The sequence below is a fragment of the Podarcis pityusensis genome, assembly GCF_964106645.2.
Source record: "Podarcis pityusensis genome assembly, chromosome: 15".
Lineage (NCBI taxonomy): Eukaryota > Metazoa > Chordata > Lepidosauria > Squamata > Lacertidae > Podarcis > Podarcis pityusensis.
The window spans coordinates 41,926,363-41,954,242 of NC_138040.1; the positions used below are offsets into that span (position 1 = coordinate 41,926,363).

Sequence of the window (27,880 nt, forward strand, 5' to 3'; positions counted from 1 at the left end):
GATTGAAGTTGGAGTCCCAGCACCACAAATTTCCCATCCCTGATTCAGTTGACAAGACTGAATCTATGAATTTGTTTAATCCTTTCTTGTAGCGACCATCACCACATCTCATAGCAGCAAATCCCGTAAGTTAATTACACACTGTTTGAAACTGTATTTTCTACTGGGGAAAGGCTGTAGCTCAGTGGCAGAGCACCTGCTTTCATGCAGAAGGTCTCAAGTTCAATCACCAGTTAGGACTAGGAGAGACTCTTCTGCCTGGAACCCTGAAGAGTCACTATCAGTCATGGGAGACACTAGTGACATAGATGGACCAATGGCATAAGGTAGCTTCCTAGTGGGCAAACCTTCCACAGGCAAAAGCCTCTTATTTAATCATTCTTCACAGCTGATTAGGGGGGGAAATAGTACAGGTTTTAATTATGATTCTGCCTACCACCTACCAAGCCACTTCCTACCTCTAAGAGATTGCCATCTTCATCATGAACAGACATAGTGACCTCGACATTCTTGGGGGTCTTCTTCTTCCCTTTGTCAAATTCCCCATGCATCAGGGTCACATAGATATCATTCCGAACTTCACCTGCAACCACCAAGGCTATAGTAAAGTTTATTTGTCCAGGTTGGAAGTTAGAACAAAGCCTGATATGTGCAATTCAACAGCAAATGATTCTTCTTGTCTGGAGGGCATCTGCCCATGGTTACACTTTTAGAAACCAGATAAAATGCCCTGCCCCCACATGACCATGTCTATCATGGGCAGGGAACCTCAGGCTTAGAAGCTGAATGCGGCCCTCTAGGCCACTCTGTCTGGCCCTCATGACTCTCTCCAAGACACACCCCTCCCAAGCCCTGCTCTGCACTCTCTGCAAGCGTCTTTGCCTGATCGTAATGTGACTTTGAACTCTTATACTATGACCTGTTTGTCCGGATAGAGGCCAGGTGACTAGGAGCCTCTGGGTGGAATGTATTCTACTGTACAAATGCAAGCATCACATCCAATGCTGTGCCCACTTTCGGCTCTGACTCACCCATAACTGGCATGTGGCTCCCAGCAGGTAGTCCACAAGGCAATGGGGCCGTTTGGCTACCCATGATGGATATAGTACTGTGGAACGTGGGGGCAAGAAACTGTCAATTTCTTCCTACCCTTTGTAACCAGTTATTTTATCCTATCTGTAGAATGGGGAGCCTGTGGCCTTCCAGATATTCATGCAATCATAGACTTGGAGGTCCAATCCCCCTACAATGCAGGAATCACAGCTGAGGAATCCCTGACAGATAGACACCCAACCTTTGTTTAAAAACCTCCTATCTCCCCCACTTTCTGAGGTAGTCCATTCCAGTGTCAGAAAGTTCTTCCTAATGTTTAGCCAGAAAACAGCTGCAATTTCCATCATCATCAAGCAATAGCCATGCTGGTTGGAGCTGACTGGAGTTGGAGTCCAACAACATTTTGTAAAATTTTGAATTTTATAAATTTTGTGCACAGTATTGTGTATTTTATTATTGTGAGCCACTCTGAGGCTTAAATAAATAAAGAAACAATATATGGGGGTGCACAGATTCCCTTCCACTGCCATGTTAATTGATCCTCTTATTCCATGACTGCTCTGTTTTCTTGGAAGCTATCACCATTAACATGGAACTACACACACCAGGCAATATAATCTCTGGGAATCCCATTTTGCGGGCCACAGCCGTAGATCTGTCAATGAGATGAGAAAAGTCCTTCTGAACCTGAGCTAAATCACCAGGCAGCAGTTTCAGAGAAACCCAGAGGCCTATGGAAGAAAAGAAACATTAACATATAAATACCATTGGGGAAGGTTGCAATCTGAGCAGACTGGATAAAAATAATTTTTAAAAATCCTTACTTTCATTGCATGAGGTGGGGGGAAATAGTAAAAATAATACACAGGTCCCATCCCATTCTTTGTGCTTAAAAACAACAACCCATTTTCACTTCTTTTGTGTACCTTGCCCTTTGTGATTCACTTCCTTGCCAGCAATGACTTTGTTGAAGACAGACGTGAGAGGCTCATTCTCTCCAATCACATGAGAGGTTATTAAAGGTGCCATGATTAACTGCCGCTGTCTGATGTATGTTTCCATGGCAATCCTGAGAATGGGATGGGAAACAGAAGTTAACTTCCAGCTGCTTCCAAGCACAGGACTCTTTGGGGCAGGGGGTTGTTAACGTTTTTTTCCTTTGCCACAATCACTTTTGGTAGAATGTCTGGGGGCCGCATGCCAGGTGTGGGTGTCGCCACCAATGCTCTCACACGCATGCACCCAGCGCCCTCTCATCAGCTGAGGGAGCAGAATGCCACTCCCACCCCACTCATCAAACAATGGTGGCCCCCAGCACACTGTCCACCTTTTCCTTTTGGCCTCCACCCTCAAAGTCGGTGGAGTCTATCACAGAGTTGTAGAGTTGGAAGGGACCCTGAGGGCCAGCCAGTGCAACCCGCTGCAGAGCAGGAATCTCAACACATGGTCTCTCATCTAATTTGAAACCATATTGGACCCTGCTTAGCTTTGCAAATGTGCTAGCTACTCATGGAGGAGAGGCAGAAAGGTGCTCTTGTGGGGGCTAACCATGCCCTGGGACCTTGGCGCTTTTCTAAATCTATACGCAATGCAAATTCAGTGAAGATCCTTGGCCAAAAGTTAAAAGTCATTAGCAGGGTTTCCTCTTCCTCTTTTCCTTTCAACTGATCTATATGGAAACAGATGGGACAGGTCCAAAGTCTTTTCAACAGAACTTCAGACTTACACACACAATAAGCTGGCACACACAAAACAGCAGAGGTTTCAGGTGCTGTTGGATTCCAACTCCCATCAGCCCTAGCAGTCAGCACAATCACGGTCAGAACTGGTGAGAGTTATAGTCCAACAACATTTGGAGGGCCACAAGTTCTCCATTCCTATTTTAAGAGATTGGAATCAGCTATAGAATCATCTCCCTCTTCCCACAAGAGGGTTTCCCCCTTCAGCTTAGCCCACACTTAAAGGGTTTTTTGCCACTGGCTTCTGCCATGCCAGCAACGAACATGTTCTCCACTTAACTTTGATTCATAACTCATACCTTAAACCCAATTTCTTCAAGACTAAGAGTGGCTCATAGTTTTGTCTGTGCTGGACCCCAAAGTTGATGTTTTTACCAAGCATGTTTGGTCTATTCTAGGAGAAAACTCTGTTATACACATAAACTAATTGCAACATTTGAGTTATTTTATTCACGATGCTTTACTGTGTTCAACTCTGGAGCAGATAGTAATGATGAAAGCAATAATTATAGTAAGACTGAATATGGTTGAGTGCCTGCCTCTTGAAACCACAGCCAGGAAAGCCATTTGTTTGATTACCGATTTCTGAAATACTTTTCAAAGTACAAAGAGGGTTGCCAGCCATTTTATTCTATTGAAATGCTAACTTTTAATCAAGGCCATCTATATATAGCCTGCAAGTTAAAATGCAGAAGCAATACACATTTGTCAATGTTAGCAGAAATTCTGCATAAAATGATGCCAACTCTGCCTGTGGATCCTGTGTTCAAAGAAAGTGTACCTGTGCATGCAAGCTGCAGGTAAACAAGCAATAAGAGAAAGTTATTGTCTCCTTGCCCTGTTTGTGGGCTTCTCAGGCTGGTCACTGAAGGGAGAGGGATGCAAGACTAGGTGAGCCATTGGTCTGATCCAGCAAAGTAATTATGGTGCCTTTAAATGTGCACAGATCTACTGAATGCAAACACAAACAATGAATCTCCACAAAATGTTGCTTTCAGAACTTTTCCCCAATACTTACTGCTGAAAGGGAATAAAATGTTGCTTCTCTTCATCATCCACCTTTCCATGGATGATGTCAGTAACGTCCATCACTAGGATAAGACAGAAGTTAGCCAATTACATCACCATAATAAAGGGGCTTCAATGAAGAACTCACTAACCATATAAGATTATTTTATGTCAAGCCATTTAACCAGCTTTTCCCAACCTACTGCCCTCCAGCTGTTTGGGACAACAATTGCCATCAGCCAAAATATTGGAGGTGAGTAAAAGCAACTTGAATTAGAAAGGCTAACTGTACAGCAGGCCTGGACCACAAGTAGCCACATATAATGGGTGACCAGAGTCTACAGAAGTCAACTTTTGTTGCCTGCCTGGGACAGCGAAAGTGATTGTTTGGTGGGTGTTGTCCCATTCCAGGCGAGCCAGAATATGTGGTTATGGGAGTGACTTACTGGCTATGGCAAGTTGTTACAAGTTGAGAAGGCATGGAATGGAGCATGCGGGTGTATCTGTAATGAAAGAAGGCGTGCGGTAACTTATCTGTTTATATCGTTTTGATCCTGACCCTTAAATAATGGAATTCACTCCCACAAGAGGTTGTGATGGTCATCAACGTGGATGGTTTTAGAAGAGGATTAGCCAAATTCATGAAGTTTAAGGTTATTAGTGACTACTAGTGATGATGGCCATTTTAAACTCAACTATCAGAGGCAGTACAAGGTAGTGTTTGACTAAGTCTTACCTGCCACTCCAAAGGGTCTCCGGAGTCCACAGGTGTGTTTCTTGCCCTCTTTGAGCTCCATGTGGCCTACTCTCACAATCTGACACACCAAGCTGATTCGAGGCCGTATCAGATCAGAACTGCTGAGGTCCTAAAAGGGCAACACAAGTCATTACAGAAGGAAAAGACAGTCAAAATCACCTCAGACTAGTTTGTGAGTGAGAGGGCGGAAAGGAACATGACCTTGGCAGTCAACCATCAAAAATCCCAGAACAGGAATAGGACTCTCCTCCAGCCACATACCCTCCTGAGCCACACCCCCCAAAAGCCCTGGAGTGTTTTTGCTTGCCTGGAATTTGTATTTCTAAAAACAACAACCACATATTTAATATCAAAACAAATCATAACAATACATTTCCCACAAAATCAAGAAGTACACTACCACTTTGTCCACTGCCATAATACCACAGAATGATCATTCCAATCCTCAATCCCCCATCACTGTCGTGTTGGTTCACCAAATACCCTCAGTTGACACCTAACTAATGATCTGGTTTACTAGACATCTCTGGTAATGCTTTCTGAATACATGGTGCCCAGATATTTGTTAGACCACCTTCTACCATACCAATCTGCTAATGCACTGAGATTGTTATTGTCTTTCTCTGAAGTGGTCTCTGGAGAGCAAGAGCCTTTTCTGTGGTAGCCCCTCACCCTTGGAATGCACTCCTCAAGGAGGCCTGCCTACATACTTCATTACTATCGTTTAGGCACCAGGGGGGAAAATATTCTGTTTTCTCAGATTTTAAGAACAGCTAACATAAACATTCCTTTGACTTTGGATTTTCACCATCTATTTAAGTCAGCTGTTGCTGTTTTAGTTTGTCATTCTAAATTGCTGTGTTAGTTTGTAAGCTTTTTGGTTGGTTGGTTGGTTGGTTGGTTGGTTACTTACAAATTGTACTTTTGTTTCTTACTAGCCATACTGGGGGTGTAGCTCTATGTTGAAGGTACAGAATATAAAATACGTAAATAAATAAGTAAAATTTGCACAAATGTACATATGAGAAAAATGCAATGGGAAAACACATCTCCTTTGTTTTCATATGATGGGCACAGACATTGAAGCCTCCTTGTCTTAGAAGAGGCATCCCTTCTTCTCTCAACCACAGAGGAAGGAATGCTGCCACTGCATATTAACTACTTACATTAAAACTAATTTCCAAAAAGAAAAATTTGGGGGCCTTTCTAAAAAGCTGAAAGTGTTTTAATGGATCCATCTGCATGAATAAATTGCCACAACACTGCAGTCCTAATGAAAATAAATTGATATAGTGTTATCAGTGTACCTGGTACTCTATAGAGTAACAACACCAAAAAGAAAAGTTAATAAAGGAAGAAAACTTCTCTACTACTTGCCAGGAAGCGAGAGCCAATAATTAACCATTCCACCACTAAATGATGACATCATATTTCCATCTAATGCAAACCTGCCACTGACAGGGAAGTACAGCAGAGTTATTTCTAGTTTTGAGATTGATGATCCAAGACTGGAAACCAATGCATATAAAATCAGGCTGCATAAAAGACCTCTCACTGCTTAGAGCTTCCGTATTATGTAATTCAGGTTTCACAGTTGTTCTTTGGTCAGAAGCTACAGAACCAAAGTAATGTCTGAAAATCCTGCAAAATCAGCAGAGCTTAAGTAATGAAGGCGAGCCAGCATGTCAAAATGACCTTTAAAAAATAAAAACTTGTTTGGCTTTGTATTGTGTTTGCCAGATGGCTTAACAACCTGCATTTAAACAGAAACCAGTCTGATAGCCTCCACTGCTTCCTGCAATGATGTAAAGGCCTATCACAACAAAAGTAATAAAGCAACAGTTATAAGAAGAGTGCCACAAATAACTTAGCTGCAGGCGGGGCAGGGAAGAACAAACTTTCTCAAGCGTAGAGCAACAGGATTTACCGTAAAGACGGCTTGAAGGTTATTAAGTTTTTCAATTTCCTTTGGCATTCCATTACTTCCCCAACGAACCAGGTAGTTTTCACTACAAAAAAATAAATAAAACAAACTTTGTTATAGCTAGGCTAGGTTAATTAGGTCACATCATCATACTTAATTATGCTAATTAAATCATGAATCACTTTGTCCAGTGGCAAAAAAGAGGGGGGGGGGAGTTCAGAACTTCAGAGAGAAGCAACTGTTGCGTCCAGGTGAAACAAACTTTCAGGTGCTTTGGCATTTCACAGAAAGAAAAACCAGGTAATGCTTTTGCTCAGAGTGTTAGGTCAGACACAGGGAAATTGTGGCCCTCCTGATGTTCTTGGACTGCAACTCCCATCATCACTGACCACTGGACATGCTGATGGGAGTTGGAGTCCATCAACTTGTGGGAGGGCCCCAGGTTCTCCATCTAAAGGATTTGCCATATCAGGAGGCAGATGAAGGCAGAAGAGTGGAAACCTAACCCACCAGGAATTTTCCCTGTGCTACCCCACCAAAATTAATGAAGTTGCACAGCGGTTGGACATATGCATGGGATAGCATACCATGATGAGACAATGGACAGTACCATTTCAGACACCAAGTGAGGGATCATTTCCAGTGCTCAGGCTAAAAGGCACCCACCATGCACCAAAGAGATCGGGGGGAAACCTCAAAGGTTCATTTCTCTTCTTGTCAGAAACAGCAGGAGGGTGGAAGCAAGCAGAGTTGAATTTTGCCAGTATGTTCACCTGCCAATTCAGTTGTGAAGGTAGCCTCAATGTGTGGGTAAATGATGTTTTATGAACCTTAATTTATATGCTAGCCAGAGCATAAGCAACAACAAACAAATGTTTCTCATTATAAGAACAAGCAGATACAAGTCTGGACTCACAAACTCCCCATCCCTCCCTCCCTTGCAAGCAGGGGGTGAAGAAGAAAGTTTCTGTGTGGTTTTGCCCAATTATGAGAAACACTGGTTAGGATATCCTGGCTTGTGAACAAACTATGGTTTGCAAAAGCCACAGTTTATTCTATTTGGGTGAATAGCAAATAGAAGCTTCACATCTCCCCCACTCACATGTGAAGAGGAAGGGAAGGGAGAAAAGGAGACCAAATTCTAAGAACTATTCTATTGATGCCTGAGTCTGTATCACACTCTTTCTTTTAGTGGCATTCTTTTTCTTGTTTAGAAGAAAGCATCAGAATAACCACATACCTAATGAACTTGGATTGGTCGGGATCATAGAGGCTCATAAGCAGCTCCGCATCCTCACCGATGTTGCAGACAAAGTTCTTGAAATTGACATAAAGACTGTATGTGTGGGTTGTGTTGAAAATAGACTGTCCCCGCAGGTCTACATTCTGCTGCAAAGACTTGATGGAAAGAAGAGATGAACAAGAAAGTGAAACTTTAGAAGGAAGAGGACTGAGCATATGCCACAGCCAATCTGTCTTGAAAACTATCTATTTTCTCAGCCCGCATCCAAATAAGACTGTTATAGATAGAGTGGAAACCTAACCCACCAGGAATTTCCCCTGCGCAACCCCGCCAAAATGAATGAAGTTGCACAGCGGTTGGACATATGCATGGGATAGCATATGGGATAGACAGCAAAACTGAGAGTGGCGTTTATGTAGAACAAGGACTGCAATTAATTGATTAATTGGTTAGATCCTAGGGGCTTTTTACAACCACAGGACAAGCTTTTTCCATGACAGAGAACAGCATTATCTGGTAAAATCTGTCTTGCAGATGTTAGCGATGTAAGAGTCCTTTTCTTCAAACATTCACTTAGGTCAGCCTTCCCCAATCTGGTGCCCTCCAGATGTTTTAGACTACAACTCACATCACCCTTGGCCACTGGCCACTCTGCCTGGGGCTGATGGGAGCTGTAGTTCAACAACACCTGGAGGGAGCTAGGTTGGGGAAGGCTGCCTTATGGCAGTTTTTTCTTTGTTGCTTTGCCAGGGGTCGGGTAGCTACTATGAATCTGAATCTGTCCCCATTCAGATTGGCTCAGAAAGTGATTTGAATTTTTCCTGATTTGCAGGCAGAACTGGGAACATGTCCAAATTAATCCAATATGAGCAGGAGAGAGATCACCCATGTCTAATCTTAATAGGAAGCTGAAATTATTCATTGACCTGATACTGTAATGCTGGAAAGGCAGCACAGGCCATATTTGTTCACTCAAACCAAAACCGGGCTCATAGTGCTCTCTGCCAAGACACCCCTGCATCTCATTTGGTGTCACAGTTGCGTATACCTTTTCCTCTTGGATCCTTTCATCTATTCGTTTGGATGCCGTCTCGTGTGCCTTAAAGAGCGCAATTGTGCTGGTAGCATCTGGATCCAGGATGTTGCCATTATCGTCCCGTACCACCAAGTCCAGCCCCAAGATCCTTGCAGGAAAATAAGCAGTCCATGGTAAGTAAGGGAGATGGATTAACAAGGGGACTCATAGGAATCTGAACCTGAGGTGAGGAATGTGGTCTGCAGGCCTCTCTATCTGGCTCACGGGACTCTCCTGAGGCTAGGCCCCTCCCAAGGATGTCCCCCTCGTTCGCCCTGCTCTGTACCCCCTTCAAGTGTTTTTACATAGCTGGAATGTATGCTAAGAAGGAGGATGGAGTGAAGCTGGGGAGGGGGGCAGTGTATGCAAATCAATGGAGTCCCTAGCGAAGAGAAGCCCTAACACTCTCTGAGGAAACTGAACCAAAACAGTGTATAAATTTGAGGAGAAAGGAGCAGAGCGCTTGTCTTTCTAACTTCAGGCCTTGTACATAGCAGGTTCATTATTGGTGGACAGGTGGATGGGCAGGACCTCCCCACAAATAGCAGAGAGAGAGAGGAGGATGCAGCCCCATAACCGACGGAGAAACCTGAAGTGATGGCAGCGCCGCACATGAAAAGCAGTGTCAAGGAGGCAGTGATGGGCCATCAGCAGCTGCCTGGTCAAGCCACTGGACCTTGCAGCACACATAAGAACCTAGATATATTGCCAGTGGTGGCTGGTGCCCCTTGGGACTGGTGGGGCAGAAGGCAGGGAGGCCAACAGTAGGTGAAGCCGGAGTCAATGACTGGTTACAAGTAAGAGGGCAGGCAAGTGGGGGCAGGCCAAGGTAAGTGAGGCCATGCCCATTCACTCTAATGCATATTGCTTCCTCCACTTCCCCAAGGTCATCCAAAACTCCTAACATGGCAGCATGGCAGCTGAGGAGTGCAACATGAAAGCGAGGAGGGGGAAACTGAGTGGAAGTATCCCAAAATGATGGAAAGGAGGAAAGACCTTTTGTATCTTGCTACTGCATGAAGTTCTGCATCCAGCTATGCTGCAATGCAGAACACAGTAAGAAATTTGGCACACACAGGCACATGTTTGCTTGCAGAGGACTTCCCTGATGCCAAGAGGGTCACCTCCACCCACTGAAAGTAAGCTTAAAAGAAGCATCCCACAGCAGTCAATAGAACAGGATGCAGTGTGTGCTCAGTTGTGTTGTATGTGGTGCCCACAGCAGCTTCTGCTGCTTGCCAGTGCGCCCCAGAAGGTTGGTGACCAGACTAAGTAAAAGGGAACAAAAAATGAACAACTATTGCAAAGCAGGTAGAATTAATGAGGTCCATGGCTGAACCACAAGACACAATCAATTAAGGTTCTTTGGCACTGTCTGAGCACCTACTCAAATTTATGACATTTCCCCAATAAAGTTAATTTTTTAGCTTCTTGCTTTCAAGTGGCTTCTTAATTAGTGTATCTGAAAGAGAGCTGACATGATCAATGAGCCATGGAAGCAACCTACAGACAGGACAGAATGTCCAAAGCTTCCTTCAGCTGCAAAGAGAAGGTTACCAATTAACATGCTGAGTGTGCAACATCTGTCATGCGTCTCGGGCTCAAACAAGATGCAACAGTGGCAGATATATTTGTCTAAACCGCAACGGAACCAATCGTGTACAGAAAACTGCAACATACTGTGCTGGACCCTTGGTCCAGCAGGCTCAGAATTGTTTGCCGTGATTAGCAGTGGCTCTCCAGGGTGTCAGCCAGGAATCCCTCCCAGCCCTATGTCTACAGAGCCTGGTGATCAAACCTCCATCTTTTGCATGCAGCATAGGAGCTGTACAGTTCTTCCCCATGTAAAGATATTGACAGATAAATAGACAGACAGATAGAAGTTTGTGTGTGTGAATCCCGTAGCCCCTCCCCATGCAAAGAGGCCTGCAGAGGAGCAGAGGAAACGTCCTTAAGGCTCATCCACACTTCCTTTGTCCCCTGTGGTAAACAGCAGGTTTTCTTGGGGAAAGCGGCGAGGAAAAAGAAAAACCTACTGGACCCATGCCTAGAAAGCAGGGGACAAGTGGAAGAAAATATAGGACAAATGGAAGTGTGGATGAGCCCTTATGCCGAGTCAGACCACTGGGACCATCGAGTCCGGAACTGCCTGCCTTGACGGGCAGAGGCTCTCCAGCATTTCAGGCCCTTCCTGGAGATTCCAGGGATTAAACCTGGGACCTTCTGCGTACAAAGCAGATGCTTTGCCACTAAACGGTGGCTCTTCCCAGGCAACGGAACCTGTCTCATATCCTCCACCAAACTCCCTATACTGCAGACATTTCCTGTCTCTGCCACTCTCACTTCTAGTACTAGAGTTTCAGAAAGAGAAAGAGAGAAAAATATCTGAGGTGGGGGGAACAGATTGGGGGGTGAGTGGTGACCATGGGGGAGATTCTGCCCCCCACCCACACTGCTTTGCTCTGAAAAGAACACACAACACAAGCGGGGACCCCTTTAAAAATCACAGGCGGATGAAGCCTGTGACCATGGGACTCGGCGGGCACCTTTAGCGCCCCCCCAACCCGCTAAGGAACCCACTAACGGGCTCCGAAGTGAAGAGGGGGAAGTGGCGTGGTGCTGTGAGTCAACTGCTATTTCCGTGGAGCGAAGCCGCATAGCTGTTGCCGGAGAGCGCTGCCTTTTTCCTGGGACAATTTGGACTCTAAAATAAGCACCCGTGAGTACTTAGACTTTGAACAACTGGACATTAAATAAGGACCTGCGAGCAGGAAGGAATTGGATCTCAAAAATTTATCTCAATTTGGTACGGAACGGGAAGGTCTAAACAGGAAGTCAGCCTTCCGTTCTTTTGTAGACAGAATAAAGCAAAGACAACGTAAACTAGAGCTCAGGAAATCGCTTTTAAAGGATGGGATTGCATCATTTAAAATTGTGGAACCCTCCTTCGACAGCAGGAGGAGAAGGGGGATCTTTTTCGGACTGTTTAAAGTGAGTTTAAAGTAAAGCAACTTTCCTCCGTCCTGATCCTGGAGCGGGGTGTCAGGACTGACGTTTGAAGTTCATTGACCAGAGACAAACGCTTTTGACAGATAGCTAAAAGAAGAGAAACATAGTGATTCCACTGTTTCCCTTCGCATTTTAAAGGAACAAATATTGACAAAGTATCTCAAAAAGGGAAACTTTGTTGCAAGAACAAATAGAAGTTTTCCCCCTAGAGGGAGACTGTGAAACTGTAACCAATTCCAGGGAGCCGGCAGCTGTTACAGATTACAATCGTGGGAACAGGCATCTGACCTTGCAGGACAATGTATTCAGAAGCTTTGTTGTGTGCTTTCTATAAAACAAATGCCCTACTGGAACAGTTACATGAGAAGATGAATTTGATGGCGACTTCGACTAGAAATTTTGAACAGGCAGTGGGAAATTTTGAAAAGACAGTGGGAAAATATGTGGAGCCCACCCAGGAATTAAATCAGGAGTGTGTCCTGACAGAACAGGCCCAACAGGAATATGAGCTTTCGGATTTGACAAATGAACTTGGAAAAAGCCAGATTTGGAAAGAAAAAGTTTGGTTTGGCTTGGAAATGGGGGGCTGGATTGACCCCCCTATGCTGGGATGTTTGGACTTTTCAAATCTGGCAATGGGCCGTGAGATGTTTGGGATTGTGGGGGCTCTTAATTTTGGAGGGTTTTTGAAACATGCTTTTAAATACCATATGGAATTCAGTGCTGAATATGGAAAAGGGGCTGATCTGTCGAGAAGGGTTAAAAATATTGCCAAGCTGGAGTTACCACGAGCAGGAGACAAGGGAAAATACAGTTACAAATATGAAGAAGAGCTGCGGAAGGGACATGGAAGAGACTTGAGGGCCTCGGATATAAGGTTGCCAGGTTAATGCGCTAGATCGATGGGATAATAAGGACTGACAAAACCCGGGACCAGGAGGAAGGGACGTTGGATGAAGATTGGATCTGTTTGTATTTCTTTTTTCTACCATTAGGACTGTTTTATAAAATTGATGAATGTCAGAAAAATGTTGGAATGAAATTACTTGGCTTTAGTAAAAATGTTTAAAGAATTATGAAAGAATATTATGGTTATGAGAAGTTGGTAAGGATAAGATTTAAGTTTTAAGCTTTAATGTTTATTTTCTTATAGAAAGATAAGATTAAAACAGTTTAGGGTAATGTAATGACAGAATATTATGAAATATGGAAAGGATTTGCTGGGATAATTAATAAATAGGATACAAAGAAAGGGAGAAGGAGGAGGTCAAAGAAAGAAGGTAATGACAGTTGAGGATTCGAGAATAATGAATTTGTTTTTAAATGTTCTTAATTGTTTGTGGTGTATTTTTGTATTTTTTTCTGTCTCTTTTTCTTATTTTTGAATTTGTATTCGTATGGTTGGAAGGGGTTTGTTTTTTTCCTTTTCTACTTTGTTAACTATTTTTATTTTGTATTTTCTTCTGCTTTTATTTTATTTTGTAACACTTTGAAAATTTCAATAAATATCTTATAAAAAAGAAAAGAAAAGAACACACAACACAAAAATCAGTGCCAATACCCTGCCCTAGAAATGAAGGGGCAAATCAAAGTCTTTAAAAATTGACCAGACTACACAGAGCCGTAGCTAGGTGATCTTGAGCCCCTGGCAGAACCGTCCAGATTGCACCCCCTAGCCATGAAAAATAGAGAAAAACAGAGCCCCCGCATATCATATAAAGATCCTCCATTTAAAACCTTTTCTTATGAGGCAATAATCAATATTTTTATTTATAGACATATTTATGGGCATATTTTAAAACCAATTTTGCATGCCCCCTCGCCTCCACCCTTGGTGGGGGCCTCCTTCACCACCCCCTAGCTACAGCCCTGAGACTACGTTGTGTCTTAGGGAGAGCTCATGCTACTAAAACTCACTTCTGCATGGTATCCTCCTGGTTTTTGCTAATTGCTGCTAAACCTTTGGAAGTGGGTTGCACTATTTAAGAAATTTCTGATTTTGATTGTGCCTCCCTTGCAAGCTCCTGCTTTCAGGACTTTTAATCGGGGGTGGGGTAGGATTCAACAGCAGAGCTGGAAACGTGTGTGTGTGTGTATGGGGGGGGGGGAGATCTGTCAGCAGCCTTCGACATGGTCGATCACGAACTCCTGGACCGCTGCCTTGCCGACGTGGGGATCCAGGGCACAGTCCTTCAATGGCTGTGCTCGTTTCTCTCTGGTTGGGGACAGAGGGTGGCGCTTGGGGGGGAATTGTCATCGCGCCACTCCTTGGTGTGTGGAGTACCTCAGGGTGCGATACTCTCCCCGATGCTTTTCAACATCTTTGTGCGCCCCCTCGCCCAGCTTGTCCGGAGTTTTGGGCTGGGTTGCCATCAGTATGCTGATGACACCCAACTCTATCTGTTGATGGATGGCCATCCTGACTCGGCCCCAGACACACTGACCAGATGTTTGGAAGCTGTGGGAGCCGGTTGAAGCTAAATCCTTCGAAGACAGAGGTCCTGTGGCTGGGACGGGGTGATATGGGATTGGGGGGGCAACTCCCATCTCTTGCGGGGGCGCAATTAGTGCCAGCACCGTCTGTTAAGAGTTTGGGTGTAATCTTCGACACCTCCCTTTCCATGGAGGCGCAGATTGCAGCTATAACAAAGGCGGCATTTTTCCATCTCCGCCAAGCTAAGCAGTTGGCTCCTTACCTCTCTCGCCCTTACCTAGCCACTGTGATCCACGCGACGGTCACCTCCAGACTGGATTATTGTAACTCGCTCTACGTGGGGCTGCCCTTGAGACTGACCCAGAAACTCCAGCGGGTGCAGAATGCTGCAGTGAGACTCCTTACGGGGTCCTCGCTGCGAGATCACATTCACCCGGTGCTATACCAGCTGCACTGGCTCCCAGTGGAGTACAGGATCAGGTTTAAGGTGCTGGTTTTAACCTTTAAAGCCCTATACGGCCTAGGACCCTCGTACCTATGGGACTGCCTCTCCTGGTATGTCCCACAGAGAAACTTACTGTCTTCAAATAAAAACATCTTGAAGGTCCCAGGCCACAGAAAAGTTAGGCTGGCCTCAACTAGAGCCAGGGCTTTTTCGGCTGTGGCTCCGATCTGGTGGAACACTCTGTCACAAGAGACTAGGGCCCTGCAGGACTTGACATCTTTCCGCAGGGCCTTTGGCCAGGGCACAGCCTGACTCCCTCCTTCGGCAATCTTCGCGGAGCTCTGGCCCAATGGTTGCCAGTGGTTTGTTTTGAATTAATTTTATAATGAATGATTTTAGAGTGTTGTGTTGTACTGTTGTACTGTTTTATTGTTGTTAGCCGCCCTGAGCCCGGCTTTGGCTGGGGAGGGCGGGATATAAATAAAATTTATTATTATTATTATTATTATTGGCTAGTTGTAATAACATTTTGCACCACAGCAGTAAATCAATCAATAAACACACAGAAGTTGCATGGCACATGCTACACATATATGCACACACATAAAAGACAGGCCAAAACATCACCATAGAACAGAGCTTAAGAGTTAAAATATTCAGCACCTGTTCTTAAGGCTAGGGCTTAGCGTACAAACAAAGCTGTGCTCATTTCCTGGATGTGCTGCTCATCACAGAATCAAGGGTGAAATCAGGTTGCCTGGACATTTCAGCTACAAGAGAATTTTAGAAGAATGCAAATTCTTTAGAAGAATCAAACCTGAGACTTCCCCCCCGAGGTATGCTCCTTCCCCTACTACCTCCTCTGCCCTGTATCCCTGAATGACTTGCTTTCAAAAAGTATGTGGGGGGGGGGTGGAGAGAGAGAGAGAGAGAGAGCACAAAGAGAGCGAAATGGAGAAAATTAAAAATGGCACCTTTACTGCAGAAAGGACACAGTTTGGCATGTCCAAACAAAGCATTATTATCAAGGGTTATCCTATTTCAAAAAGAAGCTTCTTGTGCAAACACAATATCCTAAGCATGCTTCATCACAAGGAACACCAATGGACAGAGTGACTCCTGAGAGCCATACATAAGCAATCTACTGTCCACATTCAGATCCCTTGCTAGGAGACAGGACTGAAGCATCACCTACCTGTTGCCATAATCTATTTTGGCTGTGACTTTCTTCTTGAGTTCAGCCAGCTCATCTTTGGGAAGGGTGCCGGAGAGGATCTGGGACCGCCATTCAATTAGGCTATAGGTCATCTGCTGCACTTGGCGAAAGAGAGACTTCTTGTTCTCCTAAAGCAGACAGAAGGAGAGAAAAGGGGATTGGAAGAGTTGATACTGGAGACGGGGCCTTTGCAATGGTGGCACCACATCTCAAGTGATGTACATTTGGCCACATCAGTGCTGGCTTTCAAATGGGCCTTGACAACTCATTTACTTTGAGCTGTTTTTAGTCGAGATACCGAACTTAATTTCCAAGCATTGACCATTTATATTACTGCTGTTTGTTCTCTCTCAAGTTGCTTATGCTAGCTTTATAGCAGTGTGTTGCTGGATTGTGAAGTGTTTTAAACGTCTGTATTAAATGACGGAATTACATGGAATGGGGTGTTAATAGTTCTGAATTTTATCTTTTGTATATAAGCTGCCTTGGGAGGGTTTTAAGACACCAGAGACACCAAACAAACAAACAAACAAGAACAATCCTAACTGCCTGTTGCTGCTTGCTGGAGAGGGTCAGAGTATGACAAAGGTGTCCCTCCGCTACTGGCACTGAAAAGCACTGCTGAAAAGCTGGGTGAGTGGGAAGTGGAGCCCTCTGCAACCGGGTGGACCAGGGATGGGACAGAAATGGCTATGGACATGCTGAATCCAGATGTGCTTCATTCCCACGATGGGTCTACTCTGGTCCTCTCAGCTACACCTGGCACAGATTATCCCCCTCCCTCCCACCCCCACAATTGCTTTCAGTTAGGGAGATGAAAAATTAACCTGCCAGGTAGAAAAACTCATGGAAATGATCCATCCATGTTATTTCAGTAAAGGAAAGGAGAAGACAGTGAATTTACTGTTAATGGTTGCAATCAGGAGAAATTTAAAACCCTGGCTTGGGGGCTAAAAAATAAGCATGCCATCAACTTAAGATACCAGCTACAGCCACCTGGACCCAGGAATCTTCTCAACCATCGCTCAGATTAACACAGAATGAATTCATTAACAAAGCTGACTTTGCTGGCAAATTTGTCAGTTGGGGTTTGTTTTCCAACCTTAAATTCAGTTCTCCACATTTGCACATCACTTTGTGAACTTTTAAAAAAAAAAACTCCTCACGAAAATTCATTGGCATTTTACTGAAATTTTTCTCCTAATATGTACATTCTTTTTTTAAAAAAATGTTGACTTATTTTTAATGTATGTTTTTCTGGAATTTTTAATGAATGTTTTAGATTGCCCTCTGTAAACCACTTAGAGCATGGATAGGCAAACTAAGGCCTAGGCTGGGAGGCAGATCCAGCCCAATTGCCTTCTAAATCCGGCCCACACACTGTCCGGGAATCAGCATGTTTCTACATGAATAGAATGTGTCCTTTTATTTAAAATGCATCTCTGGGTTATTTGTGGGGCATAGGAATTCATTCTCCCGCCCCCCAAAAAATATAGTCTGGCCCCCCACAAGGTCTGAGGGACAGTGGACCGGCCCCCTGCTGAAAAAGTTTGCTGACCCCTGGCTTAGAGGGGTTTTGTGGTTTTTTTGTTTATTGAGTAGGCGGCATGCAAATTTTGTAAAAAGTTTAACAACAGTTAAACCCTCCTCCCTTGAGTTCCTTGCTGTAGCTTTCAGAAGAAGAAAAATTGCATGGTGAGCTCAAGTTCCCAGATCTCCCATGTAACCTCACATTAGGTCTTTAGGAAAGAAATTCATATTTATTTATTTATTTAAAACATTTATTAACTAGACTTGATCATATTAGACATCAGGGCCCTGTACAATTTGAAATCAATTCAATAAGCCACACAAAGAAAAATAAATGAACCAAAAGGAGCCTTTTCCCACTGCACAAGAAGGATGTCTCACCTTGTCTCTCATTGGGGAAATCATGCGTGGTTCTGTAAGGCTTACGCATAATCAAGGTCAAGTGGAAGGACGAAAGAAAGAGACCAATTTAAGGACCATTTGTCTTTCTAATGACTGTGTCCCAGAGGACACATTGTGCAGCATACACTAATTAGTAACTGGGGAAAAACAGACCACTCAGTGTTTAAAATACCCACTTCACACACAAAATTTGCTACATTTCCCTTGGCAATGCTTATGAAGGGGTGAACCTGTCAATTTCAGCTTCTCATTTTTCTAATCTCAAATTCAGATCTCCATGTTTCTGCATCAGTTTGGAAGTCCTCATAAAAATCCATCAGCATTGTTGTGTGAATTTATCCAAACATGCACATTTTAGTAAATGACATTGCCAAATATAATGCATTTCTGTATGTTATTTTCATAAGATATCTACTTTTTACATACTTTACCTAGTACATGCATTTCTTTACACATTAATTGGTTGAAGAATTCAAAGAATCATAGTTGGATGGGACCCCAAGGGTTATCTAGTCCAACCTCCTGCAATGAAGGAATCTTTTTTGCCCAATCTCAAACCAACAACCTTGAGATTATAGTCTCATGTTCTTCTTCAGTAGGTCTTGCCCCTACGAAGCAGTTGCTGAGACTAAAGGTCTTCCCATAGCTGCCTACGTCCCCTTCTTTCCCAGGTCTTTCCCAAGCAATCTGAGACTGTGTTGGCATGTCTACCTTTGCTCCTCCCATTTAATGACTCTCCCTGTTCTGGAAATCCAGGGAGGAGGGGAGCTTTTTGCAATAAGAGAGGGAGACACCCTTGACTCCTCAGCAGCCTGACTCGTCTCTGCTTCTTGACCTCCCTCTTCCTCCTCTCCTGCTTCAGTTTCTGCCTCTGATTCGGGACTTATCTCTGGCACACACTCGTATTTCTCACTAAGCTCTGTTACGTCTTCAGCGTCCGACACCTCCTTCTCTTCCCAGTCTTCTCCCTCTTCTCCCTCTGACCACTCATTGTCATCCCAACACCTATCACCAGGCCCTGAGCCTTCTTCCCTTGCGGGTTCCTCAGCTGGTTGCTCCCACCATTTTCTGCACCCAACCAGAACAAGAGTGTTGGCCTCCAACAACATTTGGGGACCCAAGGTTGCACAAAGCTGCTCTAAGGCACCACAAGACCCGGAGAGCCACTACCACCATACAAATATATATACTCTTTGGGTGCCCAAAGAGTCCACTGATGGAAACCTATTCCATAATACTTTGGTTGGTCTTTAAGATGCCACAAAACACTTTGCTGTTTCTGAAAGCCCAGCTTCGTGGCAGACTTTGTGACCCATCAGCTGCCAATCGCTGCAGTGGATTCTAAGAGCCATTGCCCCAAGCAAGTAATATGGGGCACTTTCACTTATCTGTGGTTTACTTCCTTCTTCTTCCTGTTGTGGGCAAAACACAAACCAGGGGAGGAAAAAACTAATCCACGATACTGATACTTTTTTCTTTCTTTTCAAATTTCTGGCTAGGATGGTCATTCACGGTTTTTGCAGGGAAGTTTACATTAGACACATTTCAGGGAGTTCTGAATGGGTTCCTGCCAGACAGGATATAAAAATACAAGGTGGTTTCTAAGGTGCCTAATCCTTGCATTTAAAATAATCCCCCATTGAGAAAGCCATTCTGTTGAACAAAAACACTGCCAGGTTGGGCCTCAGAGGGGTAGGAATGTTTGCAGATCTCTAAAATGTTTAGAGTCTAGACCATGGGTAGGCAAACTAAGGCCCGGGGGCCAGATCCGGCCCAATCGCTTTCTAAATCCGGCCCGCAGATGGTCCGGGAATCAGAGTGTTTTTACAAGAGTAGAATGTGTCCTTTTATTTAAAATGCATCTCTGGGTTATTTATGGGACATAGGAATTCGTTCAATATATATTTTTTCCAAAATACAGTCTGCCCCCCCCCAACAAGGTCTGAGGGACAGTGGACCGGCCCCCTGCTGAAAAGGTTTGCTGACCCCTGGTCTAGACTCTAGAACAAGATATTATGGTTTTAGGGCAGTGGTTCCCAAATAGGGGTCCGGGAACCCCTGGAGTCCACAGAACAAACACAGGGGCTCTGCAGCCACATCTCTTGACTCCCACCCCCCACTAAATTTTTGTCATTTTTGCATGGTAATTTCACAAATTTTATGGTCTGTTTTAGTGCTGTGCAATTTTTCAATATATTGGCCAAAATTGGTTTTGAAATCACACCATCACAACAATTTTGACCAGGCAATATGCAGCAATATATCGCTCCTCGCATGAGGGAAAGCAGGGCAGCCGATTTGAAGGCACCACCAATATTGCAATATGGTTTCAGCTGATAACGCTGCTGAGCTGAGCTGCCTTCCCTCACACTGAGGGGAAACAGGGCAGCCGATTGCGAGGTGCCACCTTCCCCTCATGGCGATGGACAACAGGGCAGCTGATCACCCTCATGTCAGGGCACCATGCCACTACCTTCCCCTGGCCCTGAGGCGGAGCTTTTCTCAGTCCGCAGGAAAGCAGCAGCAGCCACAGAAGGTGCGCATCTTCGCTGGCTGCCCCACTGATGGTGGCTTGATGCACCCCACATCCCTACCCCCTCCCACTCAAACCATGCGGTGGAGGTGACTTCGCTTCCTCCCCTCCCCTCCCCCCATCTCTGTAACTGCTTCTTTCCTGATCCCCATGTTTGATCTGACACACCCCACCCATGCGATTGTCATGACTGCTCCTTCCCGCATCCGCATGCCTGATTAGGGGCTGTCATGAGCCAGGAGTCGCCCTCATCTGCTGAGCAGCAGCCTGAAGAAGCAGAAGGTGAAGTGACTCAGCTGGTTGGCTGGCTTCTCCCTCCACTGCCAGGGCTGGCAGCACAGGCAATGACAGGGGCTAGCCCACATTTTGTTCAAAAATTCCTTGGCAGAAGTAACTACCATAAAGTTATCAAAACTTTCAAAAGCAGAGGGTCCATGGTTTGGCTTTTGGAAAACAGGGGTCCTTCAGTAATTAGCTAGTTGGGAACCACTGCTTTAGGGGAATAAAGAAAGAGAACGGATTGGAGGCTTAAAAGTAGCAAATGCAATTGAAAACAGTAAGTCACAAACAGCATATGCCTCTCTGGATTTTGGGGTTTTTTTTTAAGTCCCTAGAGTGGAGGTGAACAAAAGACAAATCATGATCCATTGGTGAACCACTGGATAATGGGAAGAGGCCCCTGTTCAATGGAAGAACACAAGTTTTGCATGCAAGTTCAATCCCCAGCATCTCCAGTTAAAAGTCTGCTGCTTTGTCAAATCACCCGATGTCATTATGACAACTTTAATTGGGCTGGCTTAACTGATCGGGGCGAAAGCAAGCCCACCTGGCTGCACTTGGGACTTCCCAATGGGAAACTCTCTTGCACAGCCAATCCCAGGAGGGCTCACTTTCAGCTCTCACTTGTCCCACACCTGATGTCACACGTGGAATGGCCTGGCGGCCAAATTCAGACACCTGCCAGACCTAATTTGGCCCATGAGTCAGGAGTTCCCCACACCTGCCAAAAACCTCAATGCCCAAGAAGGAGAAGAGAATCGCAACTCACCACATACAGCCTGTGCCAGATCACAGCCCATTCCCTCAAAGTGGAAGTGAGTTCCTGGACCAAAGGCAGCTCACTAGGAATTACTGTCTCATGTTGTCTGCAGAAGGCAGATGGGGAAGAAATATTTAAATGATTACCGAAAAGGTAATGGCCATTAGATCATTTAATATTCTGTCTATAGAGTCTCTACTGGGGTTAGGAAAGCAGAGAAAACTTATTCACGTACGTAGCTCACATCCACATCGTACATTTAAAGCGCATTGCTTCCCCAGAAAATCCTGGGAACTGTAGTTTTTTAAGGGTGCTGGGCACTGCTGAACTATGGTTCACAGGATTCTTTGGTGGAAGCCATGTGCCTTAAAATGTGGTGTGGATGTGATAAAAGGTTAGGCAAGCAAGCAAGGCACAACATGGAGACAGCTTAAGGAAGCGCTGCAGCAAACCAGAAGAGCAGGTACTTCGCATGCTAAGGGTTGTGGGTTCAGTCCTTGGCATCCCCAAGTAGTGATAGGAAAGACTCCTGCCTGAAACCCCCTGCCAGGAAGTGTTGACAGTGGCTGCCTTTGCATGTGACAATAAGCCAGTTTTTGGTTTTTTGTGGTTTACCACCAACGAGCAACATGGTCATGCATACTGTCCAATTCCTGCTTCACTCTTCTCCTGATATAAGCAGGACAACAAGCCAGATACCCAAAATGGTCCACAAGCCAAAATCAAAGCCAAAATTTAAGGTTGATGTGGAATCATGTCTTTCTTGGGGAGAAACAAAACTTGAGCCCTGCTTCCAATGTAACGAGAAGCCAAGGCTTCCTGGCATGCCAAGTCTGCTTGTGCCAAGTCTGCGTGTGCCAGGGGGCAATTGGGCAGCATGTATACCAGCATGCTTCTCATTTATGCTGAACCATGGTAAGCTCCAGCAGCAGCCTAGAGACAACTGTGGCTGTCGTGCACCAGGCAGCATTCAATTCAATGAAATTCATTGCATCCTCACGCCATCCAGCCTTGCTGAGAGAAGTTGGTAATGAAATAATAGCCAGCACTTCCCTATTAGAAGTAACACTAAAGAAACTGGTCAGATCCTCTCAAAGGTTCCTCTCCAATAAAAACTGTGAGAGCTGCACAGTATGATATTATCTTATATGATGTTATACACACACACACACACTTTGTTTTTCCTGTTTTTTATATTCCCCTCCCCATTTTCCTAGGAGAATATTTTTACTGCTGTTTTTAATTGGATTTGCAACATTGACAATGTTAAATAGTATTTAATAAAATAAACCAAACTAAACCACGATAAGCCAGAAACCCTGGTTTATTGTTGCATGCAGACATTGCCAACAAATATTGAGTCGGAATGACCACTCCCTCGACTTAGAATCATAGAATCATAGAGTTGGAAGAGACCACAAGGGCCATCGAGTCCAACCCCCTGCCAAGCAGGAAACATACTTGGTATAATACAATTTTCTACATACTCAGTAATGTGGGGTTTTGAGGAAATTTTCCTAAGCAGAGTAGGACAATATGGATTGAAAACTTTTCTGATGCTCTAGGGAGTGATCTAATTTAGCATGTATAATTTAGCATGTTTAGTTTACTTGTCTGCAGTCAACTGAGGGCTCGTCCACCCTTCATCAGTCTCCCATGATTTTCAGACATGGGTCTGAGGGAAAGTGGCAGGACAAAAGAAAAACTTCTCAGAACTATGCCTGGAAATCATGGGGAAAATGGAAGTATTGGATGAGCCCTAAGCTTAAAATCTTTGAAACTGCTGCACTTGCTTAGTAATCAATCAATTGGCAATCAATTCACTGTTACTAATGAACTGATGAAATGGAAAATGTTCTGCCCCACATCACTGTCTTTTCATTATGCCTCATGTCACACAATGTGGCCTCTTTACACAAAAGCCTGCCATCGCCACAAGACAGTGTGCTTTCTTCCTGCCGCCATTTTAGGAATTGATCATGTTTTCAGATCTCACAACAAAAAAAGTCTTGGTGACCTACCCGCCATCTTGCACAGTTGCCTCTTTCAGATGGATGTACGTTGATGGAAAGATGCCCTGAGACAAAGGCAAAAGAATCGTTTTATCAAAAGGGCAAAGAGTTATTCAATCACTGAGTGGCAGAAGAAAAAGCAGTCACCATCATAAACAGGCATAGCAGAGGTTCGGGAAGATAAATGTAACAATTCTCTACCATCAAAATAAGTACTCGATTACACCAACATCTTGGGATTGGTGCATATTCTAAAAGTAGTAATTAATAATGTGATGAAATGATAATTCAATCTATTATTATTATTAACATTTAAAGTGCCTAGATTTATTAACTGCTGCTCACATTTTAATAACCAAGACAAGGTTTGCAATCCAAAAGACCCAACACAAAAGGGGGAGAAGTGAAGGGAAGGGAAAACAGGCACCCACATATCCTAACCTATCTACTCCAACCATATCTATTCCAAATTAAATCCCACTGAATTCAGGAGGGTTTACTCCCAGGTAAGTAGGTTTGGGATTGCAGCCTCTGGGTTGTATCCAATGCTAATTCTACTTAGAGAAGACCCAGAAGTTTATGGACATGACTAACTTAGGTTCTTTAACTTCAAGGGGTTATATGCAACTAAACCCTACTTAGAATAGACCCACTGAAATGAAAGAACCTAAGTTAGACATAACTTCAATATGTCTACTCTGAGTAAAACTTACTTGGCTAATACCTGAAGACACTAGTTCTTATTTCCAAGTGAGCACCAGACTACAAACCTTCATCAATTAATTTTGAAAGCTGAGTTTACTCTTACACTCTACAAGTACATCCTCTCATATGCATTACTGAACCATGCCTGCAGTGTTAACCTAGAAAGGTCTCCAATCGTCAGGCAGCAGCGTTAACAAGTGGGACCTACAACAGAAAGTAGTGCTCCTTTTCAGTGTTTTAGTTAGTCAGTCATGCCCACCTTCACGAGATTCCATCCCATTCCCCCCTCCCCCTATTTTTCATCTCCTTCCCAAATATTCAGCACTCTGTGGTCACTGAACATGCTCAGTCCCTGACTGGGCTACTTTTGAGGGTTCCCAAAAGTTTTTGTTTTTTTTAAATTATTCTAAATATTTTTTTCTACTTTTGGAAGGCTCGGAGCTCCACTGCCGATACCTCCACCTACTAATTTGTGCCCCTTGAACAAGGGGGTGCAACTTAGGCTAAGGAATGGCACTCAGAGCCTGTCAGAGACTGGCTGGATGCTGAGGAGTGGGCACTGGGAGAAGGGGGTTGGAGACTGGCTTGGAAGAAGGGACGAGGGAACTTGGGGAGCTTGCGAAAGCTGGGAGATGAGAATCAGAGGCAGGAGAAGTTGCAGGATGGGAGAGTGAAGAGCAGGAGACAGAAGAGATAAAAGAGCAGAAAGTCAGATGTGCCTGCTTGCGCATGGCTTAGAATAGGGAGATCATAGAATCATAGAGCTGGAAGAGACCACAAGGGCCATCGAGTCCAACCCCCTGCCAAGCAGGAAACACCATCAGAGCACTCCTGACATATGGTTGTCAAGCCTCTGCTTAAAGACCTCCAAAGAAGGAGACTCCACCACATTCCACTGTCGAACAGCTCTTACTGTCAGGAAGTTCTTCCTAATGTTTAGGTGGAATCTTCTTTCTTGTAGTTTGGATCCATTGCTCCGTGTCCGCTTCTCTGGAGCAGCAGAAAACAACCTTTCTCCCTCCTCTATGTGACATCCTTTGATATATTTGAACATGGCTATCATATCACCCCTTAACCTCCTCTTCTCCAGGCTAAACATGCCCAGCTCCCTTAGCCGTTCCTCATAAGGCATCGTTTCCAGGCCTTTGACCATTTTGGTTGCCCTCCTCTGGACACGTTCCAGTTTTGTCAGTGTCCTTCTTGAACTGTGGTGCCCAGAACTGGACATAGTACTCCAGGTGAGGTCTGACCAGAGCAGAATACAGTGGCACTATTACTTCCCTTGATCTAGATGCTATACTCCTATTGATGCAGCCCAGAATTGCATTGGCTTTTTTAGCTGCCGCGTCACACTGTTGGCTCATGTCAAGTTTGTGGTCAACCAAGACTCCTAGATCCTTTTCACATGTACTGCTCTCAAGCCAGGTGTCACCCATCTTGTATTTGTGCCTCTCATTTTTTTTGCCCAAGTGCAATGCTTTACATTTCTCCCTGTTAAAATTCATCTTGTTTGTTTTTGCCCAGTTCTCTAATCTGTCAAGGTCGTTTTGAAGTGTGATCCTGTCCTCTGGGGTGTTAGCCACCCCTCCCAGTTTGGTGTCATCTGCAAATTTGATCAGGATGCCCTTGAGTCCATCATCCAAGTTGTTGATAAAGATACATAAGCCGAGGTTGGGGGCAGGGCCTCTGTTGCAGCAATTGCATTACTGAGTTTACACCTATGGGAGACATTACTGTACTTTTGACAGTGAAGAGTTGATTCCCCTTTCTGCACATTCCTTGCCTGTCAGTACACCCTGAACATTGGAACTAGATGAATGATACAAATAAATGCGTTGGTTTGGAGGGGGTGGGGGAAAGAAGCACCTTCCCCACAAAAGTGCTAAGGAATTTATGCTCAAACTTCTTCCAGACCTCACTCCTGCATAGATAATAATACGGCTGTCCCAGAGGGAATAAGTATTTTCCAAAGTGGTTAGAACAGTAATAAACATCTAAGCTGCCCCTGCTCCCCCCCACTCTTAATTAACTTGGCCTTCAATTTATTTTCAATTTTTTTGCCAGTGTTCTGGTCAATGCAATCACAGATAAAGGAGAATCTCTCCAGTGACTACATAACATCTCCAGATCGATAGTCAGTTGCTGAGTTGCGTTTTCCCCCCCAAAAAATAAAAATAAAAATGGTGGAAAGCACCAGACCTGGGCCAAAGCTATACATGCAAGAGAATGAATGGACTGAAACATTTCATTTTTTAAAAGCAAAATGCTTCTCTGTGTTCAAAAACAGCAAAAAATATATACAAGAAGACCTAGAATAGCAAAGGGAGGGGTGAGATCTCAACCTCCTTCTCATCATCACTAGTTTGCAAATTGCTAAAACTGTACAAAAAGGAACATGCATGTATCACAACAAATGTAACTGATCTGTAGAAAACACAACCTGCAAAAAGAGACAATACACATACTTTTGTAAACAATTTTTTTAAAAAATAGAATTATTAAAATAAATAAATAAAGGCGCATGCATCCCTTGGAACCTGAAGGGTTCCTGCTCATTTTATTGCTGCAGGATTCCTCCCACCTTGTTCTGTTAAAAGCTAGATCCCTTTGTTTATGTCCAAAATTCACATAAATGTATCCGAGGCTACAGGAGAATTCCTAATTTACAGGATTTATGAGAAGGGGTTCCAATTTGGCTATAACTATTGGAGAAAAACACATCTAGGAATCCCACAGGAGTAGCCAACATGGTGCCCTTAAAATGTGCCCATCATCCCTGGCCATTGGCCATGCTGGCTGGCGCTGATGGAAGTTGCTCTACTCTAGGGGTGCATAATTTATGGCCCTCTGGTCCCAACTCCCATGAGCCCCAGACAACATGGCCAATGGTCAGGGATGACAAGAGTTGTAATCCAAAAACATCTAGAAGGCATTTTGGCCACCTTTGTGCAGCAACAGCTGTAGGAGAGCCCTGCTGCAACAGGAAATTCCCCCAAAGTGGTAACTCAGTGTGCCACAAAATGGGCTGGCACAATCCTGAGAATTATTAGGGAAGGGAATATGAGCGCAGGAAGGAATATTATGCCTCCATAGAAAGTCTGTTCCCTGGGAAAGGTGCTCCATCAGGTTAAGACCACCCACTCCTAAAAGGTCTCAGAAGTTCATACACAGACGCTGAGGTCTGAGTCACCTCTTTAGGTCCAGTCGTGGCCGATTCTGGGGTTGCAGCGCTCATCTTGCTTTCTTGGCCGAGGGAGCTGGCGTACAGCTTCCGGGTCATGTGGCCAGCATGACTAAGCCGCTTCTGGCGAACCAGAGCAGCGCACGGAAATACCATTTACCTTCCCGCCAGAGAAATCCCACCAAGTTCAATAAGCCTTACTCCTGAGTAAGCACATGTAGGATTACAGCCCTTATCTCTAGATGCTTCTCTCTCTATATATGTATGTTTGTGTGTTTTAATTATTCTTATTTAAACGTACAGTGCATAGTTTAACAATGAAGCTCACTCCCATAGCAGGCAGCAATGGTCACCAATTGGCGTTAAACGGTTAGACAAGCTCATGAGGACAGTGCTATCAATGGCTCTGCAAGCAGGAGGCAGGAAGGCTTCTCAATACCAAGTTGCTGGAAGACTACAGGAGTGGAGAGGGCTTTTGTGCTCAGACCCTGCTTGAGTGTTTCCCATAAGTATCTGGCAGACCACTACGCAAACAGGCTGCGGGACCAGATGAGCCATTGGCCTGATCTTATGTT

At 44.4% G+C, this 27,880-nt stretch overlaps 1 protein-coding gene across 1 annotated transcript in view; it reads right to left on the minus strand.

Moving 5' to 3' along the window:
* Window positions 1–27,880, minus strand: part of DOCK5 (dedicator of cytokinesis 5) — a 148,170-nt gene that overhangs the window by 75,761 nt on the left and 44,529 nt on the right. Inside the window, exons 4-14 of the mRNA XM_080982316.1 lie at window positions 23,429–23,484; window positions 21,417–21,513; window positions 15,883–16,031; window positions 8,773–8,908; window positions 7,722–7,879; window positions 6,485–6,566; window positions 4,537–4,666; window positions 3,811–3,883; window positions 1,980–2,122; window positions 1,659–1,784; window positions 459–583 (exon numbers count right to left, since the gene is read on the minus strand). Of these exons, the coding sequence (XP_080838442.1) occupies window positions 459–583; window positions 1,659–1,784; window positions 1,980–2,122; window positions 3,811–3,883; window positions 4,537–4,666; window positions 6,485–6,566; window positions 7,722–7,879; window positions 8,773–8,908; window positions 15,883–16,031; window positions 21,417–21,513; window positions 23,429–23,484 (1,275 nt within the window). The remainder of the gene's footprint in view (window positions 1–458; window positions 584–1,658; window positions 1,785–1,979; window positions 2,123–3,810; window positions 3,884–4,536; window positions 4,667–6,484; window positions 6,567–7,721; window positions 7,880–8,772; window positions 8,909–15,882; window positions 16,032–21,416; window positions 21,514–23,428; window positions 23,485–27,880) is intronic.